The sequence below is a fragment of the Dipodomys merriami genome, unplaced genomic scaffold (genome assembly GCF_024711535.1).
Source record: "Dipodomys merriami isolate MVZ:Mamm:240054 unplaced genomic scaffold, mDipMer1.0.p SCAF_51, whole genome shotgun sequence".
NCBI classification, from domain to species: Eukaryota; Metazoa; Chordata; class Mammalia; order Rodentia; family Heteromyidae; genus Dipodomys; species Dipodomys merriami.
Genome location: NW_027206080.1, coordinates 7,922,510 through 7,944,988, shown reverse-complemented (window position 1 = coordinate 7,944,988; position 22,479 = coordinate 7,922,510). Strand labels below are relative to the sequence as shown.

The following is a 22,479-nucleotide window of genomic DNA, read 5'->3' as shown; positions in this document are numbered from 1 at the left end:
GTCCAGTACTTTACCTTTTTACACAGAAATAGTAGTGGGCTGGGAATGTAGCTCAGTGGTAGACAACCTGCCTAACACGTATGAAGTGCGGGTTCCATCCCCAGCACAGCAGAAAGAGAAAATAAAATAAAGCAAGCAAAATCCAACAAGCTGGGTACCAGTGGCTCATTTGTATAATTCTAGTGACTCAGGTGGTTGACTTATGGAGAGTCTCAGTTCAAAGTCAAGCTGAGCAGAAAAGTCTACTACATTCCATCTCCAGAATAACAAGTAAAAAGCCAGGCTAGAGGTGTGGTGGAAGTGGTAGAATGCCAGCTAAGCCAGGAAGCCAAGCAGGTGTGAGGGTCTTAAGTTCAAAACTTTGGGATTGCCAGCAACAACAAACCAGCAGTGCCAAAAGATAAAGGGATGTTGGCAAAGCACATGGCTTACTGCTTAGCAAAGAGTGCACAATCCTTAGTGTTAGCTGCTTCTTTTATTTTTTGAAATACTATGTAAAAGGGGAGCCATTCAAATAGAATGGACTACTGATTAGGTAGGTAAGAAGGCTTACTAGGCACTGTGGCTCAGATTTGTAATCCTAACTACTCTGGAGGCTGAAATCAAAGTCAGTCTGAACAGCAAAGTCTAAGAGACTCCATCTCCAATTAACCAGCAAAGTGCTGGGCTGCAGGTGTGGCTCAAGTGGTGGAGCACTAGCCATAAGCAATAAAACTGAGCAAGAACACAAAGCCCTGAGTTCAGGTAGACACAGTTGTTGTTGTTTTTTAATTAAAAAAAGGCATTTGGAGAGGGAGAAATTATTTCTTGGGGGAAATGCAGAACTTTCATCTTACTTAACATGACTCCACAAAAGTAATTAATTATTTATGACAAATGGTTTATGGAATAGAACAGGCCCTTTAGAGACAAGATTGTTTTTTGGATAAAATACAAAAACAAAAACAAAATAATGTCCTCTGTTTTCAGACAGAGTACCTGGATACTTCATTAAAAAAAAAAATATCCAAGACACACATAAAGGGGGTTACTACGAACATTTTATGGGGGAAAAAGAAGCAATCTGATAATTATTTTCTCCCGCACCGTTTTAATACCAGCCAATGTTGGAGGTTTTCATATTTGCAATCTTTGTTAATCAAGAGAAGGCTTAGACACAGTCACGTTCTCTTGTGGAATGTGTGCCTCTCATAACAGACAATCTCAGTGCTGTTCTTGTTTGAGAATAAACTCACTGTTAGAAAAACTGAGACCTCGCCTGTTTGTCCTCTAATGATTCACTCATTCTTATTTTTTCTGCCCTTCCTTGCCTCCTTTCTTAAAATTGAAATGACTGGGGGTTTTGTCTGCTTTTTTAACCATTGAAAATTAAGTACTGTTTTCATGTCAAGGAGACTTGAAAACATAGGGGCTAGAGTCTAGGCAGAGAGGACACTGGCTAAAGGGGACACGGGCTGGGTAGTGAGATTCAGCCATAAGAGGTCTAATAAGGCACTCACTACTGCCCCCAACTGGCCAGTTCTATATGAACTGGTGAGAAAGGAGAAAAGCATGCGATTTGGTAGGATTAGGAAATGGGATACCAGGAAAGAGAAAAACTGCCAGCATTATTGGTTAGACAATGGGAGGAGAAAAGCCTATGATCAGAAAAAAACTTCCTTTTGAACATGTGATTTTCAAATGCACTGCCATTATTTTAAAAAGTTTAAGAGGAGAGAGTCAGTATTAGCCAGGCAAGTCAGAAGGAAAGTAGCAAAGCATCCATTGAACACAAGCCACAGAATTTCAACTGGAGAGGTACCTGGAAGGCCAGTTGATAAGTGAAGGTGTGTCTCCTTCGGAATCTTTCTGGAGAAACCACTCATGTTTGGGCTTCCCTGTACTACCATGTACAAAAAATAAAACTTCAGGTAATTTCTGTTCAAATGTCAACATACACACAGACTTTATTATTATAACAAAATCTGAAGGTTTTTTTTTTTTTAAAGAAAATAACCCTGGCTTTTGAAAACAGAAGATAGGCACATTCTGCCTTGGGGTGTATATTGGCTTCATGGAATTTCTAAGACATCCAACATACTACAAATATCAAGAGATAAAAATAGCTCTTCGTAAAGTCGACAGAGAAAGTATTTTCCATATCATTTAAATTATTAGCAAGGAGTCTGTGACAGTCAACACTCTGCCCACAAATACCAACTTCTTGCAAGAAGTTGGAATAAAATACAAAGCAATTTAACATTGGTGAGTTTTCATTGAGACACACTGGTAGAGAGCAATATGTGAAAATAAGGTCCATGCCAAACAATACCTACCACATGAAGGATATAAAACAAAATTCTGGTGAGATCGTATCTTTAGTGGCTATTACTAAAAATGATGTAACTAATAGAGTTACAAATGCTAATTATTCAGGTCACTTAGACAATTCTCTGTTAGCTACTTTTCTGTAAAACATCCTAAATTAAGTAAGATTTGAGAGGTAATAATAGAAAGGGTTTTATCCTGGCCATGACAAACCTTGCATTATAAGATTACATGCTATTTACCCATCCATTCTTCAACACTCAAGAATACATAATGCAAGGCAGAATGGAACCAAAGCATGCTGAAGATATTATTAGGAAAAATCATAGGCCAGGAAAACCTTGTGCTAACAATGCAAAACAAACCACAGTAGGAATAACCAAACTACCCACTACATCTTCTTACCACATGGAGGGGGAAGGGAGAGTGGGAGAGAAACAAGGGAGGGGGTAACAATGCGTGACAGGAAATGTACTCATTACCTTACTTATGTAACAGTAACCCCTCTGTTCAGCATCTTTATAATAAAATAAAATTTTTTAAAAAGGACCAGAAATCTAGCAGGTGATTTAAAACACTTATCAGCTTAGTACTTAAGAATCTGTCTGCAAAGTTTCAACCTCAGGTTGGAAGCACACTGCACGCTCCAAGCAACTTTCAAAAATGTAGAATAAGAATTGTAATTAAATTAATTTTCTAAAATTATTTTAGTTCAAACTTTGGTTCAAGCTGACTGGTGAAAGATGGTCACATCTTTTATACCCCTTGGTCAGTCCTATTTTATGCTTGGGGTTCTGTATTTCTTCAGTAGAATCCTCCAGTTTTTCTACATCCAAATCTATCACTCATTTCCTGATTCCCAGCATTACAGTAATTTTACCTCATAGGAAATAAAGCATTCAGACATACATAAAATCATTTTATTTTGGGGTCATAAAGGGTTCTGTTTCCCAGCTTTTATTTGAACATAAGAATAGTTCAATGCACCATGTGCAGCTAAGGAATTCTCCCCGCCTTCCCCCCCGCCCGCCCCCAAGCACTGTGAACTCAACGTCTTGAATAGTCACTCAACTTTTTATTCAAGGCTGATGCTCTACCACTTGAACCATGCCTTTATCTGGCCAACTGGAAATAGAATCTCACCAACTTTACTGCCTTTGCTGGCTTCAAACTGTAATCTCTAGTTTTAACCAGGTTTATAGGCTTGGGCCACAGGCACCCAGCCACTAGAAAAGTCCTAATAAAACTTAGCGAGACAAAAGGGAACACTTCATCATTGCTTTGGAAAGCAACACCAAATTAATATAGTGAACACATCTCTCTCACAGTTATTTTAAAGGTTGAGTGTCTTTTTCTATGAGAGTATTTTTGTAAATTCTGTGTTTCTATTCAACACTTTTGAATGTGACCATGTATACAACTTGATTGGTATCACCATAAAAAATGAACAGAGGCTTGGTCAAAACTAGGTTGGGTTGGCATTTATAAAATGGAAATTATACCCAAATACAGTAGGATTTGCTGGAGTCTATGTCTCATTACTACTGGAATAAGGAACTAGCCCCAAACCAAACAACTATCTATTATCATGATAACAAGACTCCAAGCCTAACACATCTTATATAACATACACAAATGCATCTTACTCAAAAGCAATAAACAAATCTATGTGAAGGCATTGTACATAGAATATGCTAAACATTTCCAAATGGTGGTCTCCTCTTCTTCTTCACAGACAACATAAAACTGTAAGTATATGAGTTATAATGAGTTCATATATATAGAAATTCCATTCGGAAGTCATTCAATTACATTTGTCATAAAATTGAAAGCAGGAGAGATTTAGTTTGTTTGATTTGGCTGATTAGTTTGGCTTACTTTTCCAATGCTGGGATTAAACCCAGGGCCTTACACATGCCAGGCAAATGATCTATCACTGAGTGACTATAACTCCAGCTCAGCAAGAATAATTTAGGACAGAATTTCTGCATACAAGGCTTCCAGGATCCTTGAAGTTTGCTAATAAATATTTAGGTGAGGTTTCCTACCAATGAAAGAGGAAAAGACAGGAAAGATCAGGAAAGACCTCAATTTGATAACTACATATTGTGCACAGCACACCCTGGTGACTTCCTACATGGGGTGTGGTCACTGTCAAGCCAGTAGCCCGGATACCAATGCTTACCCCTTCATCTGCTTTTTGTCTCGCTTACCAGCTTTAAAAAAATGTTGATTCTCCCTCTCACCCAGACTAGAAAGTCCCTGTGATGGTCTCTAGCCTTCCTCTTGTCCATCTACCATCAAATAGCCTGAGCATCTGCCTTTAAATTCCATACTCCTCGATTCAACTGACTACTTGATATTTCCATTTGGAAATACAGTATAAACCTTAAATTCAACATACGCAAGGGCTGGTCAGGCAGCCTAATATATCCATAGCATGTATGAAGTCCTGAAGTCAATCCCCAGCACCCTTCACCTTCAAATTTAGCCTACCTACCCAAAATACAAACAAAACTTGTCTTGGGATCTACTCTACTTCCCCAAATGGGCAAACAACCAAACCATAGAGATTAACATTTGACTTCTCTGTTTCATACAGAGTGCACATGAAATCATCAGCAAATTCTACAAAATGTAGGCTATTTTTTTAGGCCTTTTAGGTCAACTCACACTCCCATCTCTTTCACTTATTACAGAAAAGATGGCTTGATTATTTTACCTATTTTTTTCCCTTGCTCATCTATAATCTTTCAGTTTAGCAGGTATAGCAATTCTTTGAAAATGTAAGATATATTGATCATTCCTCCTTTTGAAACCTTTACATGGCTATAGATACCCATATATATATGTATATATATATATATATATATATATATATATATATGTATTATTTAGGATAAAACCCAAAGCCCTCAGAATGCACTCTAAGCCTCCATACCCTGATCTGCCCACCCACATTCACACATCCTGTCCTGTCATTCTCCCCTCTACTATGTCCCTATCCTCACTTGGACAGGTAATATCTTGAGAGAAGAAGCTTTATTATATTCACTGTTAGCATCAGTACTCAGTCTTTCAGGGCTGAGGCCCGAGTTCACAAGGCAGCCCATAATAGTTGTTCACTTTCATGCTCCTCTCTCACAGTTTTCTATTTATGATAACATTGATTCAAGACCATATAACAGAATTCCAACCCCAGGCAATGTGAAAAGAGCTGCAGTATAAACAAGCTCTGTTCTTGGTGTATTCAAATGATTGGTGCCTCTAGACCATGATAAGATAAAAGGCTTGAACCCAAAGAAAATGAGTGTCACCAAGTCTGCTGTTACATTCAGCAGAATTCTTCACGGCATGGCTTTCTTGATGAAGAGAGCAATCGATGATTTATATTGAGGCACAAGTCTCTTAAAAGTTACAGAGTCTGCAGATTGGATATTGAATGCAGCACTGCTAGAGTTTGGTGACTGTTTAAACTTATATAGAAAACAGCAGGGCATTCAGTTTGAAGTGACTTGTTGGGCTGGAGATATGATGTAGCTCAGTGGTAGGGGGCTTTCCTAGCATGTTCCAGGACCTAGTTTCTAACCTTAAGGTTGCAAACTAAAAGAAACAACAAATAGGCATAAAAAGTAGATAATCTGTTGAGTCATGCTGGGCTGGATCTGGGAAAGAGATATGAAAATGATTAAGACAAGTTGTGTATTCTTCTCTTAAGTCTCTGCTGAAGTAGTTGTTGAAATTGTCCTTACCAACTGATATAAATACCTACATCATGAGGCTGGCAATATTTAGGAAAATTACAATAAAACTTCTCAGTCCTCTTGTAGGGTGAGGCAGCCTTGTTCTAGAATGTCCCATGATCCCTGAGATCTAAGTGAAGCGGACCTGTGAGACAGTTCATAATCTACCATTGCTTGTCCATTTTTCCTTTATCTAGAAGAATCATTATCACCACAGTGACCATGCTGATATAGTATGGCCCTGATACCACATCTGCTTTAGCATCAACACCTCTGATAATGACAATGTTAAGTGCCTCAGTCTTTCTCTTTGCTTCCTGGCTGGTGATGTTAAGTGGTGTGTTCCACCATGAGCTCTTGCCATGGTATGCTGTTCTTGCCAAAGGCCCAAGCAATGCAGTTATCTGATCTTAGACTGGGACCTCCAAACTCATGAGCTAAATGACTCTTTTTTCTGTTTATAATTTAAGTGCCTATATTATTTCATTATAGTAATGGGAAGCTAACGCACTAATCATTGTTCTATGGGTTCTCTTGTCCTTATCCTCTCCTCCTCCTCTCTCTCTTCCCTCTTTCTCATCTTTCTTCCTCCTCCATCTCCCTCTCCTCTCTTTGATTCCTCTTGTCATGAAACTCATTTGCAAGTCTTTAGAAATCCAACCACCCTATCATCAACATCCCCAAGTTCAATTAATGAAATGCCAAGAGGATCATGGGAATGAAAAAGTTCAGGACCAGAGCCCTCATTCTGTCAAGGTAACTGTGACTAACCCTCTCTTCACACTTCCTGGCTGGAATGGATTATTCTTTACACCTGTTCTCCACATTACTCCACTGTGCTTTGTTTTTTTCTCCTCAAATATATAACCTATTATCCTTGGTTTAAAACTTTTCATCCACTTGCCACTGTCCATAAAGCAAAGACCAAGTGTCTTCTCAGGGCACATGTGGTGTCCCATGATTGGGTTTCTCATCTCATTCCTATCCTGACGAACTCACTACATCCTTTAGGCCTTAGTTTAACTATGATCACTTCTCCAAGGGAAAAGAATTGATTGGCTATCCTTGGTGACACCCAAGTCTGTTCTCTACAAAAATTATCACCCAGGTCTCGTGATCACTTCTCACATTTTTAATGATATTCCCAGCTACGAGCCCAATGTTACACACCCAGAACGCTCAAGATAATTTTCTTAAATAATCAACTCCATTAGAGCTGAAATTAACTCAGAAATCAACACTGATGAGGCAGACAGATGACTAACGAATGAATCATCTTAGACTACAAACTTCTTTTTCTGATTATAAGGACAAAGTTTTTAAGAAGTGTGTGTGTTATCCAAAATGATTTATATAAGGCTCCTGAATAATCTTTGCTGAATCTCTAACCTTCAAAGGGTAAGCCAACAAATTCTTTCCAACTGTGATGGGAGATACATAAATAAAAACAAAAACAAAAAAACCCCAAAGTAAACAGAGAACATGAATAAATGGATAGATAGTCTCAGTTTTTGTTTCTTTTTATAATACTAGGGATTGAACTCATGACCTCACTTGAGCCGTACTCTCAATCCTTTTGCTTTTAGTTTACTTTTCAGATAAGCTCTTGTGCTAGCTTTTGCCTACGTAGGCCTTTAACCACAATCCTCCTATCTATACCTCCGGAGTAGCCAATATTACAGAATAAACTATGACATCTAGTCTGTTGGTCTCAGTTTTATCAAAGTAGTTTTAAATCTCATCTTTCCAGTCCTTGGTTTCTTTCTCCTATGTATAAAATAGATCTTTAAACTAAATGATCTTCAAAGTAACCTGTGGTCCCATGAATCTAAAAATTCTTTAACATAGAAAATATATTTTGTGGGGTCTTGGTGTGAGCTCAGTCCCCTGTAGGGCAGAGGTTATCTCCATTGAGAGAGAGGTATAGGGTCACTGAACAAGGAGGTAGTGATTTTAGGTGAAATAGTGTTTGATGTGGTAACTGGCTAGCAGAGAATTGTATTATTAGTAAGAGCTCACCCTAAAGTTTCATAGAAGCCGATGGTTAGTTACTCTTAATTTGTATCCCTAAGTACATAATAGTATATGCTTTTAGCTCTCTCTAACACCTAAAAGTCAATAGACAAAAAGTGCTTCTTAAACCAGGGTGGTGGTATATGGCTATAATCCCAGCATTCAGGAGGCTAAAACTGGATCATTTAGGCCAGTGTTGGTAGTATAGTGAGTTCTACACTAGCCTTGCCTACAGACCAGACCTTTTCTAAAAGAAATGCTTGTTTTCATCACACCAATAAAATTAGCTTCATCAGGTGGGTGTCCAGCACTAATTATATAAAAGCTTCTAATCAAAACACATATTCAGCTGCAGAATAATGGATAGTTAACTTCTATATTTCTGTATCTCATTAAAATTTACAGATGATTTCTTAAGAACTGCCTGATAGAAAAATTGCTGCTTTGTATAAATGCACAGGTGCATGAATATAAAAGAGCTTGTGCTCCCAGACATAATTTTACATTTAAAATTGAATACACTTTGAATTTTTAGATATTGTACATTGCTGGTATTTTGGGAGATATTCATATTTAAGTCAATACCACTTGGCAGTGAGAACAGAATTAAATATGTCACAAAAAAGTAGGAATAAATTTAACCATAGATCAGCAGCTAAAAGCTACCAGGGTGGGGAGTGCAGATGTTTGCAAGTCCAGGGGTTGAAAGGTAGGGATGATTCTAGTCTCCCAATGAAATGAATCTGTGAGACAATGGGAGGACTCCTTAGAGAACAGATCTCAGATCTGCTTTTCATAACACTCTGACAGGTTCCTGGGGCATATATTAGAACTTCTCCTTGCCAGAGTAGACCAAGCTAAGGCAGGGCACTGAATGCGATGCCTACATTCTCCTGTGCACATTCTATTAGTACATGGCCACAGGCAAGGCTCAACAAGCACTACAGGATCTCTAGACTTTGGAGATGGTTTTCAGACTCACACCTCTCATCAGGAATGAGCAAATGTAATCAGAAATAAGCTGTAAGTGCCTTGCACAGCTCCTCCCCGCTTCTCATTCTTAGTAGTTCAATGAACATGTTACTATATTGCAGAAAAACTTCATTCTAAGCATAGTACCCTGCTCCATTCTTCTGATTCATTTTTTCCTTTACACTGAATAATGCAGCCAATAGCACAAGTACAATTAGTAATTCAGGTTCACTTGACATGCTTACTGAGTTCCTACTACGTGAAGAATAATAATAGTGTGAGTTAAATAAGCTCTGAGAAGTACCAAAGATAAGTCATGTGTCATTCTTGTCAATAAACAGCTTGCATCACAGCCAAGTGTAGTGGTACACATCTGTAATATCAGCTACTTGGGAGCTGGAGGGGTCTGTACACGAAAATTTCCCCTAGTATACAGGCATACTTAGGTAACCACATATTATACTTACATTTAGCAGTACTTGAGGCAGTAAGAGTCTATATCCCAACTTGAGCCCTCTTCCCTGATTAGCATTATATTTGCTTTGGGGTTCTAAACACTAAGCAGTCAACAAAAGCTCTAATTCTTGGCCTGTTGTAGTGGCTTATGCCCATAATCCTAGCTATTTGAAAGGTTAGAAATCTGGAGGATTATAATATATATAATTAAAGGCCAGTAAGACAAAACATTCTTGAGACTCCATCTCAACCAGCTGGGTGTGCTAGTGTACACGTGTCATCCCAACTACACAGGAAAGCACAAATAGGAGGATCACAGTCCAGGGTCAGGCACAAAGCAAGACCTTATCTCAAAAATAACCAATACAAAAAGAGCTTGTGGAGTGGCTCACGTGGCACATTCCTAGAAAGTGTAAGACCCCAAGTTCATACCTCATTGCTGTCAGAGAATGAAAGAAGCATCCTAAATCTTGTGTACCAATATAGAAAAATGAACCAAAAATAGCAATTACGAACGGTAAATGAGACACATGGTAAAAGGATGGATTTGTAGTAAGGCTTCTGTGAAAGTATCTTTATGACACCAAACCTGTACACAAAGTATCTTGCTTTGGAAGAACCTATTTGTTATAAATGGAAAAGAAAAAGATCTTATTTCCCTATAGAGCAAAGACTTGCCGAGAACGTGAACTGCATTCCCACTACACTACACAGAGGCAAAGGGAAAGAAAGGATAGTCCTGGATTTCCTGTCTCAGTTAGCACCATACCCTGTGCTTACCTGGATCGAGCCTCAGAGGGCAGTGGGGGGTCACTGATGGAGTGGTTTGGGGAGGCAGATTGCTGAAGGGAGGAGCTGGGCACTTGTTTGGGGGATCTTGGCACTTCGGTGATGGAGGCGCCTCGCCCAGAGAATGAGAAGGATGAGGAATTCTCCACTGTTGGGGGCAGGTCATGGGCCTGGCGGGTGGCACTCAGCTCTTGACCTCGTCTTTGGTTTTCCACGTTGAGCAGCACCTCCTTGTCAGAAGTTTCATTCCAGTGGAGGGTGTATTCCTTGGAGTCCACCACGGAGGTCCTGAGCCCCAGGCCCTCAGCCCTAGAGTATGGAGAACTTGACTCTTCATGCTTATCACTTACTCCTCCTCGTTTCTCCACAGCATCCGGGTCCTTCCTGGATTTGGTATAACGTGATGAATATTCAGAGTGAGCCTCGGGATCCAGAGTCAGTCCATATTTCTCTGCCAGTTGCCGTCTCCTTTCTGCTTTGTACCTCGCAATTCTTTCAGCTTTCGACTCAAGACTGTGAGTGTCCATGGAACCTGAACTACAGGTGGGATCACTGTGGATGCCTGTGGTCTCAGTGCAGCACTGAGCTTGAGTGTGCTTCTCTAAAGAAGAACCAGAAGTTTCCTCCTCTTCATTGGACCGGCCTACAAGCAGACCACATGAATAATACGTATGGAGATCAAGCATAGACACATATCCATAATTCTGACACTGTTCACCATGAGCAATGGAGTGCCTAGGCTGCCATGGACTGACTGATTTCTCTCCAGTGCTCTTCAATGTCCAACCACCATTAATTTCTTATTTATTTTGTTGTTGTTATCATTGTTGCTGTTGTTATTATTATTATTATGTCATACTGCAACTTGAACTCATGGTCTAAAAGATGTCCCTTAGCTTTTTGCTCAAGGTTAACATTCTACTACTTGAGCCATATCTCCGTTTCTGTCTTTTTGCTGGTTAACTGGACTTTTTTGCCCAGGCTGGCTTTAAACTTTGGTCCTCAGTGCTCAGTCTCCTGAGTAGCTAGATTATAGGCATAAGCCACTAACACTCAAGTTAAGGTATTTTCTAAATGATCAATTATCTCTACAGGGCTGGGAATGAAGCTCAGTAGTAATGGCTCAATGATTAACATGTAGGGCCTTGTTTCCACTATGGTATTGAAAAATAATAAGAACTTCTATAAAGTCTGTATCCGTTCATACTTATATTTGCAATATGTGTCCCTTCATAATTACAGATTATTTCTTTTTTAAAAAAATGCTTTTGATCATTAAAAAAGGGAAGATGTGTATTTCTCTTTTGTTTATTAATCATTTTCCTTTTCTTTTTCTTAGGCAATGTCTGCTCAAGCTTACTGCTCTTTGCAACACTGATTCATGGTATCATTGTTATTGGTTTGCGTAAACTTTAATAGGAACATTAGGCCTTTGTCTTCAGAAATATTTTCAAACAAGCTTACAGTTTAACTTTGCTTCTATGTGTAAGCATTTGTAAGATTTTCTTAGAAGTGCATATGTTAACTGTTAAGCAGTTAGGTCAGCTGATCTAATTGTCTGGTGATTTGTTTCCCATTGTTACTGTGTTTTGAAAGTCTTTTCTCATCTATTTGAGCTCAGTGTACATATTTTAATATTTACCAACTATTTTCACTGAATTAATAGCTCAAGTAGCTAGAATGCATTTTTTGGATTGGTATGAAGTATAAAAAAGAATGTGTCCCTCCTTTACCCCTTGTCTAGCTTATTTCCCAGAATCATTTTATTAAACAATTCTTTCCTATTGGTGCTGTAAACCTAGCACTTGGGAGGTTGAGACAAGAGGATTTTGAGTTCCAGGTTAGCCTGGGCTACACAGTGAGAGTTTTTCCACAAAAACAAGTCTCTCTATCTTACTACTATATGATGTAAAAGCATAAACTACATAGCTGAATATTTCATTTCTGGCTATAATTTTTGGTATTCTGACCAGTTCTTATTTCTTCCTGTATATAATTAGAAATAATAGTTTTGGTTTTCTAGCCACAGGAAATTAGAAACTATAGACACATGTAAATGGATAGCATTATGATGTGAAATCAACAGCTATTTCTTAAGGAAGAAACTAGAAAACACTGGCAACAACAACAAAATAGTAGCACAGAGCTTGGAAGCCAGGGATTGGGGACTGGAGCATCAGCTCTGAGTGGGTCCCCTTCTGCTGGGGTCAAGGTCAAACTGGACATCCGGTGTCCATAACAGTGACTCTCAGTGATGGTCACATTTGACATATTATATAATATTACATCTAGCTGGGTGCCAGTGGTTCAAGACTGTAATCCTCAGGAGGCTAAGATCTGAAGATCACAGCTCAAAGCCAGCTCAGGCAGGAAAGTCTGTTACCTCCAAAAAAAAGTGAAAGTGGAGCTGTGGTTGAAGTCGTAGAGTGCTAAAATTGAGCATAAAAGCTTGAGGATAGTAACTAGGCCCTGAGTTCAAGGCCCAGAAGCAACACAAAAAAAAAACAAAGAGAGAGAGAGACACACACAGAGATAGACAGACAGACAGAGACAGACAGACAGACAGAGAGAAAGAGAGAGAGGAAGGAAGAAAGAGAAAGAGAAAAACCTATATGCAGTATGTCTACATACACCAAAATTAAGTAAACTGCTGAATAAAAGCTTAAGAGGAAGAATTAAAACTGATCAAGGTTCAGCTTTGCCTTTACTCTCCCTGCCAAAGGCCATTACCCTCACTTTGTGAGGCACTGGAACATTTAGTTTTAGATAGTTATCACATTCATTCCAATACTAAAATAACATTTACTAAAAGTTTCTGACAGTAGATCCTACAGTAGGCCCTGAGGGTATAGACAGATAGACACAGAAAAACATAATAATTACCTTTAAGAGTCCCAAGTCTAAGGCAGAAATGTCTGGCTTTCCGTTACTCAACAATGTACCCCTAGAAGTCATTTCTTACTGCTGCAATATGGGAGGACCAAGCCTATGAGGTAGTGACTGCTTATGTATTGACACTGTTTTTTAACAAAAATGCATAAAAAGGAAAGACAGAGGAGGTAAGATTGATTGGACTATACAGTAAATGTGTGGAAATGTAACAATGAAATCCTCTGCATAATAAATGTATTTTTTGAGGGGGTAGGGGCTGGTACTGGGTTTGAACTCAAGACATGGGCACTGTTCCTCATGTTTTTGCTCAAGGTTGTTGCTCTACCACTTGAGCCACATCTCTACTTCCAGCTTTTTTGGTGGTTCAAATTGTGATCCTCAGATCTCAACCTCCCTAGCTAGGATGAGAGACAAGAGCCACCAGCATCCAGCATCCAGCACAACTAATGTAATTTTTAAAAAGTAGATGCCTGAACATCTCATCTTCCAATACCATTGGGCTGGACTGGAATAGCAGTGGGTACTTGCCAAACAGCCTGCCTGAGGAGGGCAGCTCATGCTCACCAATGTGGGGGCTGGCAGGGTCAGTGGCGCGCATGTATCTGGGTGTGTCTTCCTCCAAGAGACGATGGGTCACCAGCCCTGTGCAACTCTGCAAGAGGATGGGCTGGGCATCGTTTTCGATTCCTTCCAAGCGCCTGGCAATTCTTTCTTTTCTGTGAATATACCAAGAAAGGTACAGTAAATCATCATGGGAAGAATCAGGGCCGAAGGAGAAGAGAATAAAGCCCTCTATTCTTCAGTCCCTTACCTCTTCATTTCTAAAATCTCTTTCCTCTTTGGTTCAAAGATTTTTCTTAAGTCTGCAACTGAAACAAAGCAAAAGACAAAGGGAAGTCGTATGGTTAGGAGTAATGCATTCATCTCATTCATTCATGAAGCCTGTTTATGCAACTTTAACTTCTCTTCTTTGCTTCTATACAATGGTAATGTATATTATGGACCAACTTCCTGATTAATTGAAAGCAAACTCCAAATGAGTATGGGTACACATAGACATACACATGCATCACAGTTCGGACCGACAAGTACAGGTTCAAAAAGCAGGTTTACTTTACCCAGGGAAGTCAAAGGAGGCCTGACTTGTAAGCTCTCTCTAGTAATTTTTTTTTAAACTTTTTGAGTTGTGCCAATACTAGAACTTGGCCTGGGCACTGTCCCTGAGCTTCTTTCATTCTACCACTTGAGCCATAGCTCCATTTTTTTTTAGTTTATTGGACATAAAAGTCTTGTGGACTTTCCTGCTTGGGCTGGCTCCAAAGTGCGGATCGTTAAATTTCAGCCTCCTGAGCTAGGATTACAAGCATGAACCACTGGTACTTATTTATTTTTGCTTTGCTTTAAACAGAAACTCCAAGAGCTATCTATTTTGAACTGTTAGGTTTAACAAAGTACTATAAAACTTATTACTTTTTGTTGACTTTTTGGTGGTACTGGGCATGAACTCAGTCGTGTACTTGTTTGGCAGGCACTATACCACTTGAGCCTTTTCTTTTGCCTTATTTTTTCAGATAGGGTCTCATGTTTTTGCCTGGGTCCTGCCTGAGAACAACATCTTCCTAACTCTGATTCCAATGTATCTGGGATTACAAGTATACACCACATGCCCACCTTTACTTTAAGCTTTTATTCTGGAAAACAATCACAAAAGTACAAACTAGTACTATGAAATCCACAGGACCATCTGCAATCTACCTTCATGAACTCATAGCGATTCCTGTTTTATTCTATGATTTAATTAAGCAGGAAATGTTAACTTTTGTTTTCTCCAAATAATTTAGGTGGTTTGTCTGAGTGTTTTGGAGGAACTAAACCCTACATCAAAACAAACAAACAAACAAAAATACAAACCATTATTCAGATGGTTGGGAGGTTGTCAACAGAGATACGATTGTCTGAAATGTCAAACAATTTTTTCTTTGGAGAAATGAACAAAATTGGAAGAGAATAAAGATCACATTTGCAATCCTCCTTCACTGCATGATCCATAAGGGCTCATCTGAGAGGATTCTATTGAAGACTCAGGAAGGGATGACAGAGGGAGGAGAGGGGCTAGGTAGTCAGATAGCCCAGGGCAGCATCATTTTGAAGGCTGAGTTATAGGAAAAACAAAAAGGAGAAGACATGAATACAAGGAATTTAATGAATTTATTTTTCTTTGCCATGGTGGGAATTGAATCCAGGGCCTTAGCACATACTAGACAAGTGTTCTGTCACTGAGCTACATCTCATCTTCTGTCTGAATCTGATTTATAACTATTTGAATTTCTTTTTTTAGCTATGAGGTACAACTATTCACTTACACACCCGATGTTTGTAAGTCTCTTGTGTTAGAGGCATGACTGTTTTTGTTTATTTTTCAGGGCAGCTGTCTTACAACTATAAGGGAACTGGCTTTTGTTAAGGTAGTCAGCTCACACCTGTAGTCCTATCTACTCAAGAGGCTGAGATCTGAGGATTGTGGTTCAAAGCCAGCCTGGCAGGGAAGTCTGTGAGACTCTTATCTCCAATAAACTACTCAGAAAAAGCCAGAAGTGTGGCACTGTGGCTTAAGTGGTAGAGCACTAGCCTTGAGCACAAAGAGGCTCAGAGACAGTTCACAGGTCCTGAGTTCAAGTCCCAGGACTGGCCAAAAAAAGTCAATCAGTTAGGCATCAATGACTCATGTATATAACCCTCCCTACTCAGGAGACTGAGATCTGAGAATCACAGTTCAAAGCCAGCCCAAGAAGCCAAGTTTGAAGGCAATTAACCAGCCAATAGCTGGTGGTGGAGGTAAGGCTCAAGTAGAAGAGCACCAACCTTGAGTAAAAAAGCCAAGTGAGAGTTTGAGGCTCCAGAATTCTCTCTCTCTCTCTCCCCACCCCGACTCTCTCATTCTCTTTCTCTGTCTCTCTCTCATACACACACACACACACACACACACACACACACACACACACACACACACACACACACACACACACACACACACACACACACACACACACACACACACACACACACACATTATCCTGTTTCTTCCCCCAGAATCAAAGCAGCTGGAGGAAGAAGTAAGCTAGACCTGCATTGTTAGTCATGTTCCCATTTAGAAGACACACAAGGCTATAATAATAGAGCATCCTGTCTGGATAGTATAAGAGGGGTTGGCTAAGAACAGCTTCCCAGTTAAAGAATTAGCTTGTGTTAGATTATGGTGATAAAACTTTAATGGGCAGTAGTACACATTTTGAAAATATTTTCAAGGATGATGTACACTAAAGAGATTTACTTAATTATTTAAAGTCCAAAGCCCAAAAGAGGAGAATGGGTCTATATTTTCCAAAGATTGCTCTATAAGTTATTGAAATTTAATTCCAACAGCCCTGAAAGTTATGTTTAAACCCAGGCCTCAACCCATAATTGAGATACACACAGTGGTATATTAATACTACCATTATGCTAACCTTTTCTTCATTATATTACACATAATATAACTTTTCATGGAAAAAGTTAAGATATACCTTTTTTCTTTGTTCTAACAAGAAGACTGTTCAAAATTCATGTCTACTAGTTTAATTTTTGATTTTTAAATTTTTCTGTAGAAATAATGGACCTCAAGACATTTTCAATAAAGATTACAACCAGTAAAAAAAAAAAAAAAGCTAAGAAGGAAGTTGCTTCCAGCCATTATTCATTTCCATATTTCACAAGGAATGATCCACTAATGAAGTAAACTCACACAAACATCTCAAGCATGATAAAGCTCTACTATTCATTCCTATTACTATTACCACTCAGCAGCGACATTCTCTAAGATCCAGGAGAAGATGAGCAGAGATCCACAATGGTTAGAACCACAGGTCATCACCGAAACTCAACCTTAGCCTGGAGAGGGACAGAAAGGGGAGGGACCCAGGCAGGGCATACCCTCCATCCCTTCAAGAATAGATGTTGGCAAGGGTAAGCAATTCACTTCTACTTGTGGGAAGGAAAGTCTCTGGAGATTACTGAACACACATACACACACACACACACACACACACACACACACACACACACACACACACACACACACACACACACACACACACACACACACAGATGCTCTTCATCTATCTGGTCCACATACTCAGAAGGCCAGTCCTAGAAAAGGACACAGACAGCTACAGGACACTGGTGCTTTTTTAAGGGGAACTGTTATTAAGTGCAAAATAGTTCTCAGTTCCTGTAACACAAAAATGCTTCTTCCCCCCAAAACCTCCTAGGGATTATCCTAGATTCAGAGTCATCAACTTAGGTGTAAAGATTTCTGCCAGACTGCCTGTCCTCCTGGACTTTCATACTCCTGGACAAGACAAACATCACTGAAATCTTCTCAAGCACATGTGGATTTGAGCTCCAAATGGTCACTCCTGGAAGCTAATAGTCATCCACCACAGAGTAGGGAGGTGGAAACCATGTCTTACAGTCAGTTCTCTCTGATCCTGAAGTGAGATTAAAAACAACACAGTAACAACTATAACTTTATTTATTTTTTGATCAGTCAGGTCATGGGGCTTGAACTCAGAGCCTGGGTGCTATCTTTGTGCTTTTTTGCTCAAGGATAGTGCTCTACCACTTTGAGCCACAGCACTTCTGGTTTTCTAGTGGTTAATTAGAGAGTCTCATGGACTTTTCCTGCCTGGGCTGGCTTCTAATCATGATCCTCAGATGGCAGCTTCCTGAGTAGCTAGGATGATAGGGAAGAGCCACCAGTGCCTGACTTATTATTCTTTTTTGTGCACATGCTTGTACTGGGACTTGAACTCAGGGCCTTGTGCTCTTGTTTGGCTTTTGTGCTCAAGGCTAGCACTCTACCACTTGAATCATAGCTCCCCTTCCAGCCTTTTGCTGGTTAACTAAGAGCCAAAATAAATATTTTCTCTCTTTTTTTTCAGTTATTAGTAAAGTTGGGACTATCACACTGTGGAAATCTATGTTATAAGTTCATTGCTTAATATTTAGGGGCTATGTACAGTTCTATTTCAGTTATCTACTAGCTAATATGTATGTCTAAGTTTTCTGATATATACACATGTATTATAGCACTGGGGATGAAATCTCATGCATATTAGGCAAGTGCTCTATTCCTGAGTCACATCCCAAGCCTGACCGACAACTTTGACAGTTTTCTTTCAAAATTTTAAACAACTTTTAATGTAATCTATCACCAATAGAAAAGTTTAAAGACACATTTGGTGTTCCTTCTCTTCTCTCTCCATGGGTAGTTTTGTAATATTTTTCCAAGCCATTTAAGAGTAAGCTGCAGCCATGATGCTTGTTTATTTCAAGATTTTTTTTAGTATTTCCTAACAATTATCAATAAAATTGTTCTCTGAAATTAGATCAAATAGTCACAATTCAATTGACTGAATGCTATTTCCTAATTATAATTCATGAGTGGTTTAGGTTCAGTGATATTAGTCATTATACAATTCAGATACAAACAAGAATAGATCATCTAATTTCCGTTATAATAAGTAATGTTGTAATGTTCTATTTTGCTTTCAAATATATTAAGAGCTTTTTTCTTTCTTTTTGGTGCTAGTACTGGGGCTTGAACTCAGGGCCAACGTGCTCTCCCCTAGCTTTTTTGATCAAGATTGGTATTACCACCTGAGCCCTATTTCCACTTCCAGCTTTTTGTAGGCTAATGGAGATAACAGTCTCTTGGATTTGTCTGCTGGCTGGCTTCAAAGCTCAATTCTCAGATCTCAGCTTCCTGAGTAGGTGGGATTATAGGCATGGGCCATTAGCACTTGGCTACATTAAGATTTTATGCTTTTATATGAGTCATGTGTCATGATATTTCTTGGGAAATGTAGAACCTGTTGGTCAATAGATAGAAATTTCAGATAGGAGTTGATTGGTTCATTTTCAAATAAGGCCACTTGAAAAAAAATTCTTCCTTTTTTCTTTTTCTCCCAGAGTTAAAGACTGAACTTACCAGGCAAGTGCTCCTCCACTGAACTGAATCCCCAGTCCCAAGAAATTCTTTGTAATAAGTTTATGTAACACCAATTTTTTTTTATTGTGAGAATACCGTACAGAGGGGTTACAATTACATGGGCAAGATAACGAGTACATTTCTTATCAAGAATTGTTGCCTCCTCTTTGTTTCCCCTTCCCATCCCTTCCTTTACTCCCCCCACCCCCCACTCGATCCTCCTCCAACCCCCTACCAAAGTTGTAAAGTTCGTTTTTCTACATAATGACTTGTACATCTCATTGGGGCAATGGGTCCACCTGTATCCCTATTGAAACGATTTGTTTTTTCCCTTCCCCTCCACAAATTATACCAACATCAAATACAGTGAAAGCATGGGTTATACCGTGGGGGAGGGACATACAAAGCAACATAGAAATCATCTTATAAATATGTTAGAAACAATTGCATGAAAGGAAAAAACAACAAAAAATCTGAATACTTATCTTGGGGTTCATTTCCCTAACATCAACTTATCTGACCTTTTCTGCTTGACTCAGACATATACTAGTTATTACAAATAAGGGAAACCATGGGACCTATGTTTCTTTGGGCCTGGCTTACTTCACTTAATATAATTTTTTCCAAGTCTTTTCATTTCCTAACAAATGGGGCAATGTCATTCTTTCTGATGGAGGCATAGAATTCCATTGTGTAACACCAATTTTTGAGGCAATATTTTTCTGCTGGGTAAATTTCTAGGGACATGTTATATCTTCAACTAGCTCTGAGAGGCCTGTGGCAAAGACATTGTTGAATTTGGTTCTCCAAACCTCAGTGCAGTAGGTTCTCCAAGAAAAAAGTAGTCTGTAGTTCTGCCCAAGCATGCCACTCTCCTCTGTCATTTGACACCCTGAGAGCACAGGCCAGGCCTGTGCTCAGGCCAGACAGTGCTCAGACTCCTCACAGGGGGAACATACTTGAAGTCTCACATTTGGATGGCAGCCACTGATGTAAAGACAAGCAGCTTATATAACAAATCATCACAACACTAGAGGACTGACCAGGCAGGGTGATGGCGGAAGCATATGGATTTCTTTATGGAATAATGAAAATGCTTGAATATTGACTGTAGTGATGAGTGTCTAATTCTGGGACTACCAAAGGCCAACGAATTGTATACTTTAAATGGATAAATTGCATGGTATGTGTATTACATTTTAACAGAGCTGTTAAAGATCATAAAGTATTTGACCCATTTCTAAATTCCAAAGTGGAAAATCTTATCCTGTTATAACTTTTACACAGGTGAAAGTTTTTCATGCCTTGATTTTGTGCTTGTGGATATACAGTTATAAGAGTCCCCAAGAGAAAAAGGAATGACCATTTTAATATTCCATTTCATGGGAGCAAGAGACTTTTGTTGAAGAAATGGAAAGAATCTTCTATAAACTCAAAAACAAATATAAAACTCCAAGGTACTGAAACAATTATATTTAATTCTTTTTCATAAGAGCCAACAGACAAACATACTAATCATAACTGTTAAAAATGCAGAAACAGAGACTGCTGGGACTTCCTGAGTTTTTCCAAATGTCCCTGGCCCAGAGATAAAGCAAAGACTGTAAAATAAGACTTGGGACCTCAGCTGAAATTCAGGATGAGGAAAAAGCATCAAACATTTGTGAAAATTTTATTTTTGCCACTATGATAAAATTGATAATAAAATGGTGAACAAACTTGCGTCTTTTTAAGTCTTATTGTAGATAAAGTTCCAATATGATTCATCTTAAGGAGCCTAGAATTTCATGCTCTTTGTGATTTTTCTGATCATTGTCCATGGTATTATTTACAAAAACAAAACAGAAAGAGTGATGGAAAATGGTCCCTTTAGCCTGAAAGAAAAAAGTTTTGAGAAACAGGATTGTGCCTAATCTGACAACTCCTCTCAACTAAGGCTAAAGTCTTTTGTCTGTCTGTCTGTCTGTCTGTCTGTCTGTCTGTCTGTCTGTCTGTCTGTCTGTCTGACTAGGGATTGAACTTAGGGCCTCCAGTGTTCTACCATGTGAGTTACACCAAGTCTTTTTTTTCTTTCCTTTGTTTTTCATATACCATCTTGTAATTTTGTAATTCCTCCCAAGTAGCTAGGATTACAGGTGTCTGCCACTATGTCTGGCCATATTCATTTTTTATAGCCTGTTCTGGTCATATCCATAGATATGAAGCTCTTAAGTATAGCTCATAATAAGTTGAGTTTCTTTCATGTTTTTGTCCAGTTAATATAGACTAATAAAATAAGAACAACAAAAACAAGTGTTATAGCAAAATAAAAAAGGGTTTCATTGTCTTTCCTAATTAATCTTAAAATTGTAAGGACCATTTCAGTTCACACACGCATCCGTGTGGTAACTGTCCATAGCATCCTAGTCTGACATATAGCCATGTGCCTTCTCTTTGAACATTTAACACGGACAGCTTCTGAGATCACAATGGAATCCACTACCATTCTGAGGACAGTGGTCCCACTTTATCTTCCCTTCTACTTTCTGTGGGCAACTGTGGTTTCAAAACAATATGTTTTGCTCTCTCTTGACTCTTTGTAGAGAGAGGCTACATCCATATACCGTTTATAACAGTATGGTGTTATACTACTGCTGCTAATCTCTTCCAGTGCTTAGTTCACATGTGTTTGAAAGGTCACAGTGTGTACAGGGTTTAGTACTATCCACAATTGCAACAACCACTGTGGCTCTACTGTTCCTCGCCCCCACCCCCCACTCCCAGGTTTGGAGAAACTACTAGAGCTTGTTTTCTCATGTGAAATCCCATCAACTTCTTTCAGTTCTCCACATTGTTCTTAAACAGCCTGTTCAAGTTTCATCCCCCCAGTCCAAATACATGGAGCCTTTCAACCAACTACCCATCAGCCTCAGATGGTGTCTACATGTTCTATCCATTCAGTTCCTCAGGACACATTCCAACTTTTCTGTGTGTCTTTTCAATTGCATTTAGTTTCTATTAAAAGAATATTTCTTCTAATTTCTTTTGCATCAGATTTATATTTTCCCTTTTGGATTAGAGAGGAAAAAACCCTGCCCTGCCCATCAACCTGATCTTTAAAGGACAGGTTATTATATCCTGTAAAGCTCATTCAGGCTGAAAATATTCTGTAAGCTAAAGGACCTTCTTACTAGCTAAATGATCATTCTTATTACTAAATGGTCATTCCTCATGCTAGTGTTGCAATTGTTGGAAAAAAAAATCGTGACATTTTCTCACTTCAGAGGTGAAAGTATACAG

At 39.0% G+C, this 22,479-nt stretch overlaps 1 protein-coding gene across 15 annotated transcripts in view; it reads right to left on the bottom strand.

Annotated features, from left to right (window-relative positions):
• The window catches only part of Svil (supervillin), a 137,470-nt gene that overhangs the window by 62,583 nt on the left and 52,408 nt on the right, over positions 1 to 22,479 (bottom strand). For 10 of the 15 annotated variants that reach the window (XM_069998232.1, XM_069998221.1, XM_069998224.1 and 7 more), the window contains exons 4-7: positions 13,984 to 14,041; positions 13,737 to 13,888; positions 10,272 to 10,923; positions 1,802 to 1,882 (exon numbers count right to left, since the gene is read on the bottom strand). In XM_069998232.1, coding sequence (XP_069854333.1) covers positions 1,802 to 1,882; positions 10,272 to 10,923; positions 13,737 to 13,888; positions 13,984 to 13,991 — 893 coding nt within the window. In that variant the 5' untranslated portion in view covers positions 13,992 to 14,041. Of the gene's footprint in view, positions 1 to 1,801; positions 1,883 to 10,271; positions 10,924 to 13,736; positions 13,889 to 13,983; positions 14,042 to 15,083; positions 15,325 to 22,479 lie in introns of all 15 variants that reach the window. The other 5 variants (XM_069998233.1, XM_069998235.1, XM_069998236.1 and 2 more) reach the window with 2 other exon arrangements.